This window comes from Festucalex cinctus, chromosome 4 (assembly GCF_051991245.1).
Source record: "Festucalex cinctus isolate MCC-2025b chromosome 4, RoL_Fcin_1.0, whole genome shotgun sequence".
Taxonomy (NCBI): domain Eukaryota; kingdom Metazoa; phylum Chordata; class Actinopteri; order Syngnathiformes; family Syngnathidae; genus Festucalex; species Festucalex cinctus.
Genome location: NC_135414.1, coordinates 11,043,654 through 11,058,987, shown reverse-complemented (window position 1 = coordinate 11,058,987; position 15,334 = coordinate 11,043,654). Strand labels below are relative to the sequence as shown.

At 39.0% G+C, this 15,334-nt stretch overlaps 1 protein-coding gene across 1 annotated transcript in view; it reads right to left on the bottom strand.

The window, feature by feature from the left end:
- luzp2 (leucine zipper protein 2) overlaps positions 1-10,903 on the bottom strand; it is a 166,765-nt gene extending 155,862 nt beyond the window's left edge. Inside the window, exon 1 of the mRNA XM_077518207.1 lies at positions 10,608-10,903. Coding sequence (XP_077374333.1) covers positions 10,608-10,669 — 62 coding nt within the window. The 5' untranslated portion in view covers positions 10,670-10,903. The remainder of the gene's footprint in view (positions 1-10,607) is intronic.
- Between the last annotated feature and the right edge of the window lie 4,431 nt (positions 10,904-15,334).

Here is a 15,334-nt window from a genome sequence, read left to right as displayed (position 1 = left end):
TAACTCAAGTATTTTTATTTTTTTTAATCAAATGTATTTACAAAGTAGTTTTAATAAAACATACCATTTACTTTAGTATTTAATAAGAAACAGTATGTTTACTCCGCTACATTGAGCTAGATTCCGCTTGCTACTTCTATTTATCAATCAATAATAGCTTGTTGCGATCTATTCGGTTTTGGCTCATCAGAGTGACTTTCTCCTTAGGTGCTAAACATTAGTGATGTTTGACTGCATTTCACAAATCAAATGGCATCAGGCAGTCACATGACCGCACACGTTTTTGCAGACCTGTCAAGGTGACTGTAAATGGAGGAGTGACTGAGCGGCGTGCGCCTCTTGTTTACATTTCAGACTACAGGAAACAACAGCTTTGTCCTGCATTGCTTGTCTGTGTCTGCCCAAACATGGAAATTTCAATCTACTCTGATTAAAAAAAGAATAAATAAATAAATGAATAAAAAAACACACACACAGTAAGTTCCTTTTTTTTAGGCCAACATTAGTCCTACTTTATGATCATAAGTAACTGTCAAACAGGCAGCTTTTGGGGTAAATACTGTGGTGTAGCTTCTGTCTCGCTTACGCACGCACACATTCCATTTGTTTTGCAAGTGCCATAAAACTAGATCAATAAATTTGGTCAACAAACCAGCATGTGATTTGAATGTAATTGGTTACTTCTGAGCACAGCCACGTATCAGTTATAAGAGGGTGGAGGGTGTGCACACTTGTTCAACCAAATATTGTCAGTCCTTCCAAAAATAGTTCTACAGGTTCTAGGTTGCATATATGGTGGAAAATGTTTAGAAATCATTGCTATTGCTTAGTTACTTTTTTTTTTTTAAATGATCACAAAAATAGGGCGGCACGGTGTTCGAGTGGTTAGCACGTCCGCCTCCCAGTTCTGGTCTCCTCCCACATTCCAAAGACATGCATGGCAGGTTAATTGAGCGCTCCGAATTGTCCCTAGGTGTGCGTGTGCGTGTGGATGGTTGTTCGTCTCTGTGTGCCCTGCGATTGGTTGGCAACCAGTCCAGGGTGTCCCCCGCCTACTGCCCAGAGCCAGCTGAGATAGGCGCCAGCAGCCCCCGCGACCCTTGTGAGGAGCAAGCGGTCAAGAAAATGGATGGATGATCACAAAAATCTGGCTTTTGAACAGGGGTGTGTAGACTTTTTATATACACTGAACCTTTGTGCTGTTTCTCAAGGAAACAAAACAAGTATAAGACCATGGGGATGAATGTGAATTCTTTTTAAAGATTTTTTCTTAATTAACTTTAATTTTATATTAAGTGATATTGTTCATCAATATCTGAATCATCAAATTAATATTTTACTTACTTATTTCTGTTTTATTTGATGTTCATGCTCTAATTAAAAAAAAAAGCAGAGGTAACATCACTCTTACTTGACTACAATTTTACACCTCAGCTTAGAAAGGCAAGTGAAGAACAGAAGAGGAAACTCAATTACATTTTTGTCGTGAGAAAAAAAAGAAAAGAAAAAAAAAGGCCACCAGCACCAGCCAAAACGTTTGTCATCTTATTGTCTGGTTGTGGGAAACCCTTTCTCTGAGTGACTTCATACGAAAGTCTCATATGAGACTTGTTCGTCCTCAACGTGTGTACCCACATTCCTTCTTACTTCCTGGTTACCCATCATTCACTGACCTTCAGAATTTAGAAACACTGATATGAACAACAAATTAATGGTCTGACCAACATTCACTGGCCCATTAACTGTCACGGATAACCTTTTGCCTGATGGAGAATGCTTGATCTGAAGAGTCTGAACAGCAAAAACAAGTAAGGGGGATTTGTGATCCACAGTATGACAGGAGAGTGCAATAATAATAATGACAATCATAATAATGCTGCTGCTGATGATGATAATATATTAATGAAAAGGGAAAAATACATGACAAACGAGATTTGTGATGCACAGTATGACAGGGGAGTGCAATAATAATAATGACAATAATAATAATAATATCCATCCATTTTCTTGACCGCTTATTCCTCACAAGGGTCGCGGGGGCTGCTGGCGCCTATCTCAGCTGGCTCTGGGCAGTAGGCGGGGGACACCCTGGACTGGTTGCCAACCAATCGCAGGGCACACAGAGACGAACAACCATCCATACGCACAAGCACACCTAGGGACAATTCGGAGCGCCCAATTAACCTGCCATGCATGTCTTTGGAATGTGGGAGGAGACCGGAGTACCCGGAGAAGACCCACGCGGGCACGGGGAGAACATGCAAACTCCACCCAGGAAGGTCCGAGCCTGGACTCGAACCGGAGACCTCAGAACTGCGGACGTTCTAACCACTCGACTACCGTGCCGCCCATAATAATAATAATAATAATAATAATAAGAATAATTATTATTATTATTATTATTATTATTATATTAGTAATAATAAGAAGAAGAAGAAAAAGAAGAAGAAGAAGGATGATGATGATGATGATGATGATAATGATAATAATAATAATAATAATAATGATAATAATAATAATATTATTATTATTATTATTATTATATTAGTAATAAGAAGAAGAAGAAGAAGAAGAAAAAGAAGAAGAAGAAGAAGAAGGATGATGATGATGATAATGATAATAATAATAATAATGATCATTATTATTATTATTATTATTATTATTATTATATTAGTAATAATAATAATAATAAGAAGAAGAAGAAGAAGAAGAATGATGATGATGATGATAATGATAATAATAATAATAATGCTAATTAGTATTATTATTATTATTATATTAGTAATAATAAGAAGAAGAAGAAAAAGAAGAAGAAGAAGAAGAAGGATGATGATGATGATAATGATGATAATGATAATAATAATAATAATGCTAATTAGTATTATTATTATTATTATATTAGTAATAATAAGAAGAAGAAGAAAAAGAAGAAGAAGAAGAAGAAGGATGATGATGATGATAATGATAATAATAATAATAATTATTATTATTGTTATAAATTATAATAATAATAATAATGATACAAGTGAAGAATATCCAAGTTGTAATGGCTCCCTTCGATTCTTCTATATACAGTATGCAGTACACACACACACACAAATACTCTTAATATTTCCGTGTTTAAATCAAATGTAACCTAACTTTCACCCCTGTACTTTGGATGACACATTAGGAGCGGGGGGGGTAATTAGGCATTCCAAGTTTCCAGTGACTTTATAGATAAAAAAATTTGCATAATGATGGTTCTTCTAAGTAACAACTTAGAAAATTTGTGACCCAGCTAAGCCTCAGTCAAACGAGCAAAACATCTGTGAGCGCTGTACTCCATGCTGAGATAAATCGTTTGTCCAAAGCAATCCATCACACTCATCTTCAACAATACTCAAGGATAGAAGGCTATTTACCTCCACTTACTTTACCTCTTGATGATCTTTGTGAACACTTCCCATCATCTCTGCTTAGGCCTGAATTGACCTTGATACTCAATTAACTAAGGGACCAACTGTGGCACATTATGTTTTGTAACAAAGATTTGTCACTGTGCATTTATTGTTTGAAAATTACTTTACTACATCACATGTTGCTGTAGTAGTCTACATCTAAATTCAATACATCCTCATATTCATGCAGTAATGAATTGCTACAACTTCATAAATTCATTATCCTTATCTATCCATCCATCCATTTTCTTGACCGCTTATTCCTCACAAGGGTTGCGGGGGGTGCTGGCGCCTATCTCAGCTGGCTCTGGGCAGTAGGCTATCCTTATCTAGGCTAACGTAAATACGAACAATTCAAAGAAACATCCACAGGCATACCTAGACTTCGGGTTAGGGTTAGGGTTATATTTTATCATTTCAATAGGTACGCATTGTTTCTGCATTATGTTTCATAATTTTAAGATGTAGATAGTAACAGCTGGTGGAAAAAAAGCTTGTGTTTTCTCACTTTGACATTTACATACAGCGTTACTTTGAGATATGAGTTCAATTTGCTTCTTGACCACGCTCATAACTCAAAACGCTCATATCTCAAACATCCTCCCTCATCGAATGGAAAGAAACAGCTGTTTTCACACTTCCTCATTCAGTTCAACGCGCTCTGTGCTGCTCATTCTGGTGTGCATGCCTTGGACACCTGGGGGTAGTATAAAGGCCAATTCATACTTCACACTTAATTTCCTGCTTGTATACAGAAGCCAATCATATTGCAGCGGGGCAGTCACAATAGCGCAAAGCAGCGCGGGTGCTTCCTGCCTAGAATTCAAGTAGGATTCATATAGTCATTCTTCGCAGAGGATAAAGAATGCAGTATATGCCTGTGAGTACTAATACAGTATGATGTCAATCTTCAGGTGTTGCTCCATGGTTTGTATTCATATCAAGGCGCAGGTCTCAAACTCTTAAATACAAATGTAATTCTCTTTTGACAGTAAACTTAAACTGAGAGTTGCAATAAACAGCTTGAAGCCTCTTTTTTTTTTTTTTTTTTTTTTTTTTTTTTTTTTTTTTTAACATTTACAAATTCTAACTTGGCTGTCCGATGACTTGTATCTCGAAAATCTTGGGTGACTCGTATCTCACGGCAGCACTGTATATGCTATATTTTACTCATTTGCTCCCAATAACGTGTAAATAAGGTTTTTTTTAATGTTGTAAGTGTCCCAAAGACGTATTTATAAGTTTTTTTGTTGTTGTTGTTGTTGTTGTTGTTTTTTATGCTAGAGCATACAGGAGGCTTTGATGCAGCCTCTCAGCTGCAAAGAACGGTTGCAGAAGCCAGTGCCGTACATCTCGGTATTTCCCATGACTATCGAGTCCTCTCGGTGCACTTGTATGTCCCGGGCCGGCGTTGGTACTGCGCGCGAGCCAAAAAGAATAACTCCCGTGACGATCCAATGCATGGATTCAAACGACACAGGTATGTCCCACAGCCAACACACCAGCTAAGCTAAAAGCACACTGCAAGTATCTCATTTCTCAGTTTGTGGCTCCCTGTCAATGTCTACAACTAGCATGAGCAGCAGATAGGAGAACTGAGACGTGCCCGCAATTACGACAGCCCAAAAAACAAAATATAAACAGTAGTGATTCTGTGGTCATCATCGTGTCTCAGATTAAAAAAACAAAAAAAGATGTCATACATTAACCAAAAATGAAAGTGATGACAAAAGAAAAAAAAAAAGTTCAATACAAAAATTGTTGATTAAAAAGGGAAATGAACTTTTGGAAATATTTTTGCATATATTAAGTGGTTAAAATGTGTTTGATAGATTTATTGTTCCATAAGGTGGCTTCATATTTCTTTTGGCTGGACGGTAGGTTTATTTCATGTCTTAAATTTATGTTTCTGAAATACTTCACAATGTGCAAATATTCTGTTTAATTGTGTTGGTGTCTGTCTAAAGGTTAAATATTTATATTTAACATTAAATTATCAACCTTTTGTTTTCCTGATCCTTATTTTGAAGAGAAAAAACAAACAAACCAAAAAACAATTATAACTGTCAATAACTACTAATAAATATTTAAACTGATACATGTGTACACACTGGAATAGCGGAACAAACAAACAATAGAGGAATTTAGGGGATTTTCATTTTCAACCTGGATAGATTTTTATTTTTTGTTTTATAAAAAGTATTTACGTTACAAGAAGTCAAGAGAGACTGCCTATTTTGTTTTTCATTAAAAAAAAACCTTTATTTTCATGTTAAAAATGCACTTTCAATAAAGTATTTGGAACTCCGTTTCTACTGCATTATTTTTATGTTGAGATGGTGTTATCGGCAGCTGCTGAAAGTAACTAAAAAAGTAACTTTTAATCTAACTTAGTTACTTTTAAAATCAAGTAATCAGTAACGCAATTTAGTTACTTTTAAAACCAAGTAATCAGTAAAGTAACTAAGTTACTTTTTCAAGGTAACTGTGGCAACACTGGTTAAGACGATTGAAGAGTGACTGTGTTGTTTTTTTTGTCAAAATTAAAGGAAATATAATTGTTTAAAAATATCTTTTAGTGATTTTTTATATTTGTCAAAATGTACTACTGGTATCGGCAGTTGGTATCGGTATCGGTGAGTACTGAGGGTCTGAGTATCAGTATCGGTCTGAAAAAAAGTGTTATCAAACATCCCTAATATTTAATACAACATACCACGTCACATGCAATGTGCATGAACAAATATAACTACAATGATTAGTGCAGTCATTTCCATAAGTGTGTACATCATCTGATAATGCATCACCTACCACCTCTTCCTATCCTTTCTCTGCGTTGTGGGGCAGAAAAACCCTTTGCCACAATTTATGGTGGGCTTACCTATGCATGCTGTTTAATTTGGATTAGTCCAGCCTCATAGCAACTGAAATGACATGTGAAACAGCAAAACATTGTGTTGTATCCTGCATGGTGTGTTTTATAAACATCACATGCAGTATTTATTAGATGTGCATATATTTTAGTACATTATTTAACTCATTTACTCCCAATAACGTATAAATACGTTTTTTTAATGTTCTACCTGTCCCAAAGACGTATTTATACGTTTTTTTGTTTGTTTGTTTTTTATGCTAGAGCATACAGAAGGCTTTGATGCAGCCTCCCAACTGCAAAGAACGGTTGCAGAAATGGTAGTTATTACACAAACGGCCAGCAGATGGCAGCAGAGCAAAGGAGATCAACCAGGGCCATGTAGAAAAAAAGCTCAATTACTTACAATTTTGAAGAGATTTGTGAAAACTGATGAAACTTAGCTATATTCTAATGCTAATTGCTGCAAAACGGAAACAGATAGAAACATACTTTTTTTTCCCGATGAAAGAAGAGACTTTAATCTTTCTTTTGATAGATTCCATGCTTTTATAGCAATAGAACACAATATTCTGTGGGCCTTGCAAAATCAGTCAAAATCCAGTAAAACAGCCGGGAGCGAACAGGATTGCTTCTGTGAAAATGGCTGGGAGTGAATGAGTTAAAGAGAAATTAGATGTGAAAGTTAGTCAAACAGCGTTTTGCGGGTTGGCACTTCACCAGTTTCATTTCATGTGAAAAAGACCACTTGAAATAACAGTTACTTGTCTGTACTCAATCAGCAATTTAAGAGTCTCTCTTGCCCTTCCATGTGACATCTAAAACAATCTAACATTTTGGAAATAGTGGAAGACAGTGCTAGGTAGAGCAGCTTCTTCTAAGAAGAGCCTGCTGATGCAAGAGGCATCAAAGATGGTGTCAAGAAAATGTGTCAAAATGTTTTAAGAGAAACCCTGAAAGAGAATACTTGAGAGTGTAAAAAGGTGGGGCTGTTTGATCTATACAGAAGGAGAAAAAAAAAAAAAAAAGCTGAATGCAGAAGCGCATTCTTAGCCTCAGAACGCTGACCTGGGGTGGACAGTCATATCTCACGGGGCTGGTGTCAATGCAGCCTTGTGTTCTGCCTAAGTACCAATTGATTTCTGCAATGGCACACAACCCTGCACAATCATTCTGCGGCTGGAGATTCTCACTCAATTCATTAAAGTCAAACCCTTTTGATCACACTCTCCTTGGAACTGGAGTTGGCATCACGGCTTCGATACAGACATAAACTGGCAGGTATACATTTTTAATTAACAGCCATGCTTTTTTGATTATGATAACAGTACTATGGATGCCATTTTAGATTTCAGAGCAATGAAGCAGAAGAATGCATTTACAAGGCAATTGTATCAGGTCAGACTTATAATACAAAAGGGATTCATTCACAGACCAATGATGTGATGATTGTGACTCTAACAAAGCAAGGCAGAGCTCTACCTAGACTCGGCAGCACGGGTCACATTTCATTTTTCTCTCGTCCGCCTTCCATTCAGTAATATTCAATGTTACAGTACTATACCACAGTCAACAGAATAGGATCCCACAGAATCACAACTGAGTTTAATTTCAAAAAGTGCCACCTTACCAAAATGAATTCCCACTATAAAATGTTTTGGTTAGCAAACAGACAACAAAGGGGAAACAAAGTTAAATAAAAAAGTTACTGCTAAGTGTAATGGTGTCATCTCAACAACTGTGCAATGTTTCATCGAAATATAAACATAGCTCAATGATACTGCAGTTAATTAATGTGCGCCACAAAAACTAATTAACATATTAGATTGTACTGTTAACAGACATGAAACATGTCACCAATTACAGCAGGGAGCTAATACTGGAGCCCAATAGAAATTAAAGTGTTATGTATCAACTGTACATGAGTTTCCCAGTTCAATGGTGACATTTGACTGATGCTTACAACCACAACAGAAATAAAGGACGCCAAGCAAGCGTTTCGTCTAGATCAGTCTTTCTTAACCTGTTGGAGGCACTGAACCACACGAGTTTCCTATGCGCATTCAACGAATCCTTTTTTTATTGGAAAATAAAATACAATTGTGTTCAAATTCAAGACATAGAAGATTTAATGGTGAACAAAGTCAACAAGGAGAGTAGCCTTCTAGTTTTTTAGTTGAATCTGGCTCTGTGTTTTTGTATTCTGCATCTCTATGCAAATTAAGTATTCTTTTAGTTTTGCTATAGTTGTTCTGGACTAGAATTGCTCAAATTGGCACTTCAAATCATGCAGTTAGGATGCTAACTCCCATCACTGACTTCAACTTTATATCTATAGAGCACTTTAAACCAACCACCGCAGATTTCTTCAGATGGAACCCAGATACAATGAAAAGAGCGGAGGCCCCAGAATTGAAACCTGTGGATCGCCATACGTTCCATTATACATGTGAATTCATTACACATATTTGTTCGACCACTTTCTTTTTTTGCTGGACATAATTATTATAAAGTGATTGCAATAACAGAGAATTCGCATACCATCACAACAGCCACAAGTCAACAAATGAGTTCAACAAATTCCCTGCAGCACAAATAGGCCATGCCATGAAGCGTTATCACCTGCAGCCAGTGATGGCCAACCGGGGCATATCGTCACGAATCATTTGAGTCGGGTGTGTGTCTTGAGCTCCACTGAAGCCCTGGAGCTCAATCGAACCCAGGTTGCGAACCACTGCTCTAGATACAGTAGTTAGGCTCGATAATATCACAATGAAGCTATGAAAACACAGATAAATGCTAGTTCAATTGACATGGTCAGGTGGTAGTCTAATTCACAAATTATCTCAGCCTCTGTCGTTAACACAACCTAAAAAAAAAAATGTGTTCACTTGAGGAAATGATTAACCTCCAATCTGGCCTGAAATAGATTTGCAATGTCAATGGATTGACTTTTGGATTGGAATTCATGCAACATATAGAAGCTCACAACAGTATTTATTGAAGAAAGAACTTTCATACTTGGCATCTGTGGAAAATCTGTTTGAGTTGTAATGTTTTCCTTCTAAACATAATACAAGATGCTTATTATACATGATTACGGTTAACTACGTTTAAAGGTACTGTATTTACCCTCAAGCGGTACTTTGCAATGTGTGAGGAGTAGCAAAATTACCTCCACAACACCGCAAGCTCCCATTAGTACCCATAGAATCACCTCAAAGGCTCAAGTGTAATTTTTGAAAACAAGACATGCACTCAAAAGTACACTTGAATATAATAAAAGCTAAATGAAGACCTCATAAAGTTAGAAATAACCAATTGTTTCCAACAAGAGCACAGTAATTAAAAGCATTACAAAGATGTTACAAAAGAAGTTATATTTTTGCACACATGCTATTTATCTAAGGTAAACATATTACTATGGCCTAATACATGAACGCAGCCTGGAGTAATACAAGTCGTACATCATTAGTTAACCTCTGTGATATTGATGCATGTTGGACATAGGTAATAATTGTACTTGCCATCATACTCAAACGTTGTTATTGACCTCGTTTTCAGTAACAACAGAAATATATCTGTTCACAAATGCCATTTACTTTTAAGCACCCGGTGCAGGAAAGGCAAGTTTTTTGGTTGATTTCCTCTTACATGTCATTCTGCGTCTGAGTCTCCAAGGTATCGTCAAAACCTTGAATTTCCCCTCACGACTCATTAAGACAGTGGAGGCACTGGCAGGAAAGGATGATTTTTCAAACATTACACGCCTTACCAAAACTCTCCCAATCATACAGTACATCTCTCTTTGTCATTCTTTACTATGACCCGTCTTCCTTCTAAATGCAAAACATACGTCACACACATGCTCATTGTGTGCAAATTGCAGCACCAGTCACCTTATCCTTCCTTTTCACCTGATTTCAACTTGCTCTCTCTTAAACCGGCATGCAGCAAAAGTCCCAAAAAGCACAGTGGTCACCCCCAACCACCACCACCACACCACAGGCATCGCAAACAGGGAAATGCACACAATGGGACAACTGTCTCTTAGCCGACCTAGAACTGAGGAAGATAATAGCCCAGTTAAACAGATTATCTCTTCCTTCCTCCCTTTAAGTCCTTGAGTTTCCTGAAGCAACATGCGAAATACAGTGAGTCCCTGCCAGGACAATTTTAGGATCTATAGTTGGCACTACAGAGCTTTACATTATATTGTGCGTTTGCACATCCCTGCTTTTATTTGTTTTAGAGTGTCTGAAACTGGTTGAATGAAAACATGATTCCGTGCCTACCTGGTGTTGAGACTCAAAGCTGGACAGAGAAGCAGCATGCAAAAAGCCTGGATGGATTTCATAGCTGAATCGCACTCCCGCTCCTTCTCCCGTCTCAGATGCTTTTAGCCTTTCCCCTGCGTCTCTCTCCTCACTCTCTTGCTCTCTTCCCACTGGCTGCTTGGGATTTTAGTGCACCCTCGCATATACACACACACGCTCTCACACACACATGGGGAGAGGCAGACAGATGCAACACAGTGGCTGCGCGAGAGGGGGGATATCTGGTTTTAAATAACACCGAGACACGGACCGACTTGCTAATGAAAAGGAGCGGGTGGGGCTTGAAATGAAGAGAGCGAGATGTGGAGGAGATATGATGTCAGTAGCCGCGCAGCTTCTGCGATTGGTGAGAGGCATCTTTGCCACTGTGTGGCTGCTGGTTGCTCCTCCAGCACTGTGGTACCCCATTCAATCCGCACTGTCGGTTTACTACCTGCATTGTGTGAGGGGTAGGACGCAGCACGCGTAAGTGGTGAGAGTGGCCATCAGGGAACGGTTACATTGGAATTGACACTTCTCAGAAATGATGCTAACAGATTTAAACAGAGTGTAATCGCTTATGACGGTGCAAGGTTTTCCTTTTCATAAAAGTGAAAATATGATGATGCAAAGCAAAGTGATGCTGAGGTGCCGAAGTAATAAAAATCTCCAATTAAAACAAGAGCACTCAAAGAGCACAGACCTTTTCCAACGCTTAAACATTTGTATCTTGAAGCTCTTGAAATAGGCCTATATACACATGGTTCCCTTTCTATAAAGGAGATTGGATCTCCCCAATTAAACAGAAATAGAGATAAAAAATAAAAAAATTAACATATGTTTTAAAAATTTAAACATATATGAATCCGTGGGTCTCTGCGAGAGTCCACTGTGATCTAAAAACTCCAGAATCTCCAGAACTCCCACGACCAGTTACAAAAAAAAATAAAAATCAGTGACTGTTTTCGAGCACTAAAATGATCTGAATATTACACAAGCAGATTACATTCTGATGATATTCTAATGAATCAGCAATATTTACATTGCATCCATATTATGTAATCTCTCGCTCGCTCTCACTTCATCTCCTCAACAACTCAGCTCTTTGATGACTGATAAGAAGAAATCACTCCTTTTTAGTGCTTGACAATAAGGTGTCTAACTTTTATGTCAGCTCATGTTGTTATCAAATACCTTGAATCGGGAATGTGGTCTAAACCTGAACCATAAAAAATGCATGAATGTAACTTATCTGGTGTGATATGGTACTGTACAAATGAAACAAGAAAAAGTAATTGATGATCTACATTGTATTCTTGAGTCTAATACTTTTATCAGCATCTGAAGATACACACGACGAGACAATTCCCTCAACATCACTGGTCAAAGTAAAAGCGTGGCTGTGGTGCGAAGTGACGAACACTTACTTACTTAAAAAGTAATCACCTTTGAAGAAACAGAGGGCCAGATCCACTAAAGGAAGGTAGCGGTGCAGCTATTAACCGGTTTTACGATTAACCGTGGTTTTTAAACGTCTAACAGCCGTTCAACAACAACGGTTATTTCTACTCATAACAGCTCTTCTGTTTCACACGGCCCATTTCGCGGGCGCACAACAACACAGAGTTCAGCTTTGAACGCACGGGGAAAGTTGCGTACCTGACGGCTGGGTTCCAAGGCGGCCTGGATCAGGTTGAGTGTATGTGGCGAAATGGTTCACAGCACGATGTAACCCAGCGATCGCAATGGGGGAGACATTTTGCGATCATTTTTACATCACAGATGCATACTGTATGGCCATGGTCTCAGATTTGGAGGTGCTGATCTTCATCCCAACCGGCTGTGAACCGCTCCAGTGAGAGTTTGAGATCGCGGCTTGATGAAGTCAACAGCACCACATCATCTGCAAAAAGCCACCAAACCGGACCCCCTCAACTCTTTGGCTGAGCCTAGAAATTTTGTCCATAAAAGTTATGAACAAAATCGGTGACAAAGGGCAGCCTTGGCGGAATCCAACCCTCACTGGAAACGAATCCGACTTAATGCCGGAAATGCGAACCAAACTCTAACACCAGTTGTACAGGGACCGAACACCCCATATCAGTGGGCTCAATCCCCCATACTCCCGAAGCACCCCCCACAGGACTCCCCGAGGGACCCGGTCGAAGGCCTTCTCCAAATCCACAAAACACATGTAGACTGGTTGGGCAAACTTTCATGCACTTTCGAGGACCCTGCCGAGGGTGTAGAGCTGGTCCACTGTTCCACGGCCGGGACGAAAACCACACTGCTCCTTGTGAATCCGAGATTCGACTTCCTGACGATCCCTCCTCTCCAGCACCCCTGAATAGACCTTACTAGGGAGGCTGAGAGTGTTATCCCTCTTATAGTTGGAACACTCCGGTCCCCCTTTTTTAAAAGGAAGGCCACCACCCCAGTCTGCCAATCCAGAGGCACTGTCCCCGATGTCCATGCGATGTTGTAGAGGTGTGTCAACCACAACATCCAGAGCCTTTAGGAGCTCCGGGGCGGATCTCATCCACCCCCGGGGCCTTGCCACAGAGGAGGCTTTCCAACCACCTCAGTTACTACGTCCCCAGAGATAGGAGAGCCCAGCTCAGAGTCCGCAGACTCTGCTTCCTCAAAGGAAGACATATCAGTGGAAATGAGGAGGTCTTCGAAGTCTTCTCCCCACCGACTCATGACGTCCCGACTCGAGGTCAGCAGCACGCCATCTCCACTATACACAGTGTTAATGGTGGACCAGAATTTCCTCAAAGCCGTCGGGAAGTCTGGAGATGCCCTATACTACAACATATGACTAGGATTTGTTTGTGGATTTTGGATGATATCCTGGGCAACCAAAATACCTCATTAATGTATAAAATTTTAAGTGAGTTGATTTTTTTTTGGGGGGTGGGGGGTACAAGGATGCATAAAATGACTTATTGCTCTTAATGTTGGCTGTTCAGCAGTTTAGTGTTGTCCTTGAATGGTATTTTTTATGCAAAAGAGTACACACAGTATATGCTTAGTTTGTTGTTTGCTTCAAAACCTTTCATGTTAATTTAGGAAAGTGGAGCTTATTTGCATGCATTGAGAAATGTAGAGAAAATACAGTAATTAAGAAAAAATATAATAACAGCATGTATTTTGTCCATATTTAAAATTGTATTTTTGTCAAACATCTGGTAAGGAAGTTGTAGGTCTTGTGTGCATCCCCACCCCCAACCAACACCCCCAACCCCCAGAAGCTCCGATGAGGAAATTATGCCCTCTTCCAGTATTTAAGTTCCAAGTCCCTTGGTGTCGAATGTGTATAGAGGATTCTACCAAACCTCTAACCTCCACTGCCTCTGGAATGTATTTCAAATTAAATCTTGTCCTTATGAGAGTTGGCCTGAACAAAAACACAAAATGTTGAGAATTTACGAGTCAAGCGAGCTGGACCACAAACCATGAAAATATATGCAGATTATTAAACAGCCCACGCAAAAGGTGAAAGTCACATACCATATACCACAGGCATGATAAATCATTTCCATTCCCAATTTAATAGAATTTCCAGTCTGTTGTGTCCTCGTAGGAGGCTACTGTCCATAATGAAAGATTTCCACCAATTTATATGGTTTAATTAGAAGTTCATGCATGGAAACCCACGGTGACCAGCTATAATGAGTAGGCCGGGTCACAGTATGCCTGAGATTACAGTGGAGAGAGTCCTTAACAGACCCCCCAAATCTCCTCAATAATATATTGCGTAAGATGCACTCTTGCTGTTGCCAATGTGCTAGCTGAGCCCATCTCTTGAGTATCGTAAAGAATAATTATTGCGGATGAGCATGAATTGCTGATATCAAGTGTGATTACATTTAGCTAAATCCCCAAAGCTAAGCTGGCGTGTCGCATCAATTGGTTTGTATATTTTGTGCACTGCTTCATTTGAATTCCGATCATGATTATGTGTAATATATTTCTCGGGCATTACCACCAGTACTATGTATTCCATAACTTTGCTTGGACAAACACATCAAGCTATTAATTTTCTATTGCTTATCCTGTTTAGGGTCATGGGAGCCAAGACATTTCACACATATAGTACACAAACAACCATTCACAGTCACATTTACATCTACGGGCAAATTATGGTTCAATTAAACCAACATGCATGTATTTGGAATGTGAGATGAAGTCCTTCCTGAAAGCTGACTGATTAACTTTGTGTCAGTCAAGATATTTATCCTATGCCGTTGTACCCAGTCATGTGCTTCTAGAGTAAGGATATGCTACGTAGCATGATGTGAAATGGAAGAGATGCATTTAAGGTCTAGAAGTGCCTGGGCAAAAGCAGCCTCGATAGACACTACCGTGCAATGTGACCACAAAAGTAGATTTGTTACCGAAAAGCTATTCAATGTGGGCAGCTACGTCCACGCTAACGTCGCTACCGGGCAACGCTGCCTGTTCGGGTAGTGCGCTCAGTTCTTAACCAGTGGGGATGGTGTGGGTTTGAGTCCAAGGATGATTTTTATTTAATTGTGTAAATACATTTTTTTTTAAAAACAAACAAACAGAGGCTTATCACTGCCACTGGTTTTGTTCCACCACTGGGAAGCAAATTAGCTTTGCAATGTTGTTTACATGCAAGCTTTAGTTTTGCATCAATAAGCATGCAGTTTTTGTTTTTGTTTTTTTTGTTTTTGTTT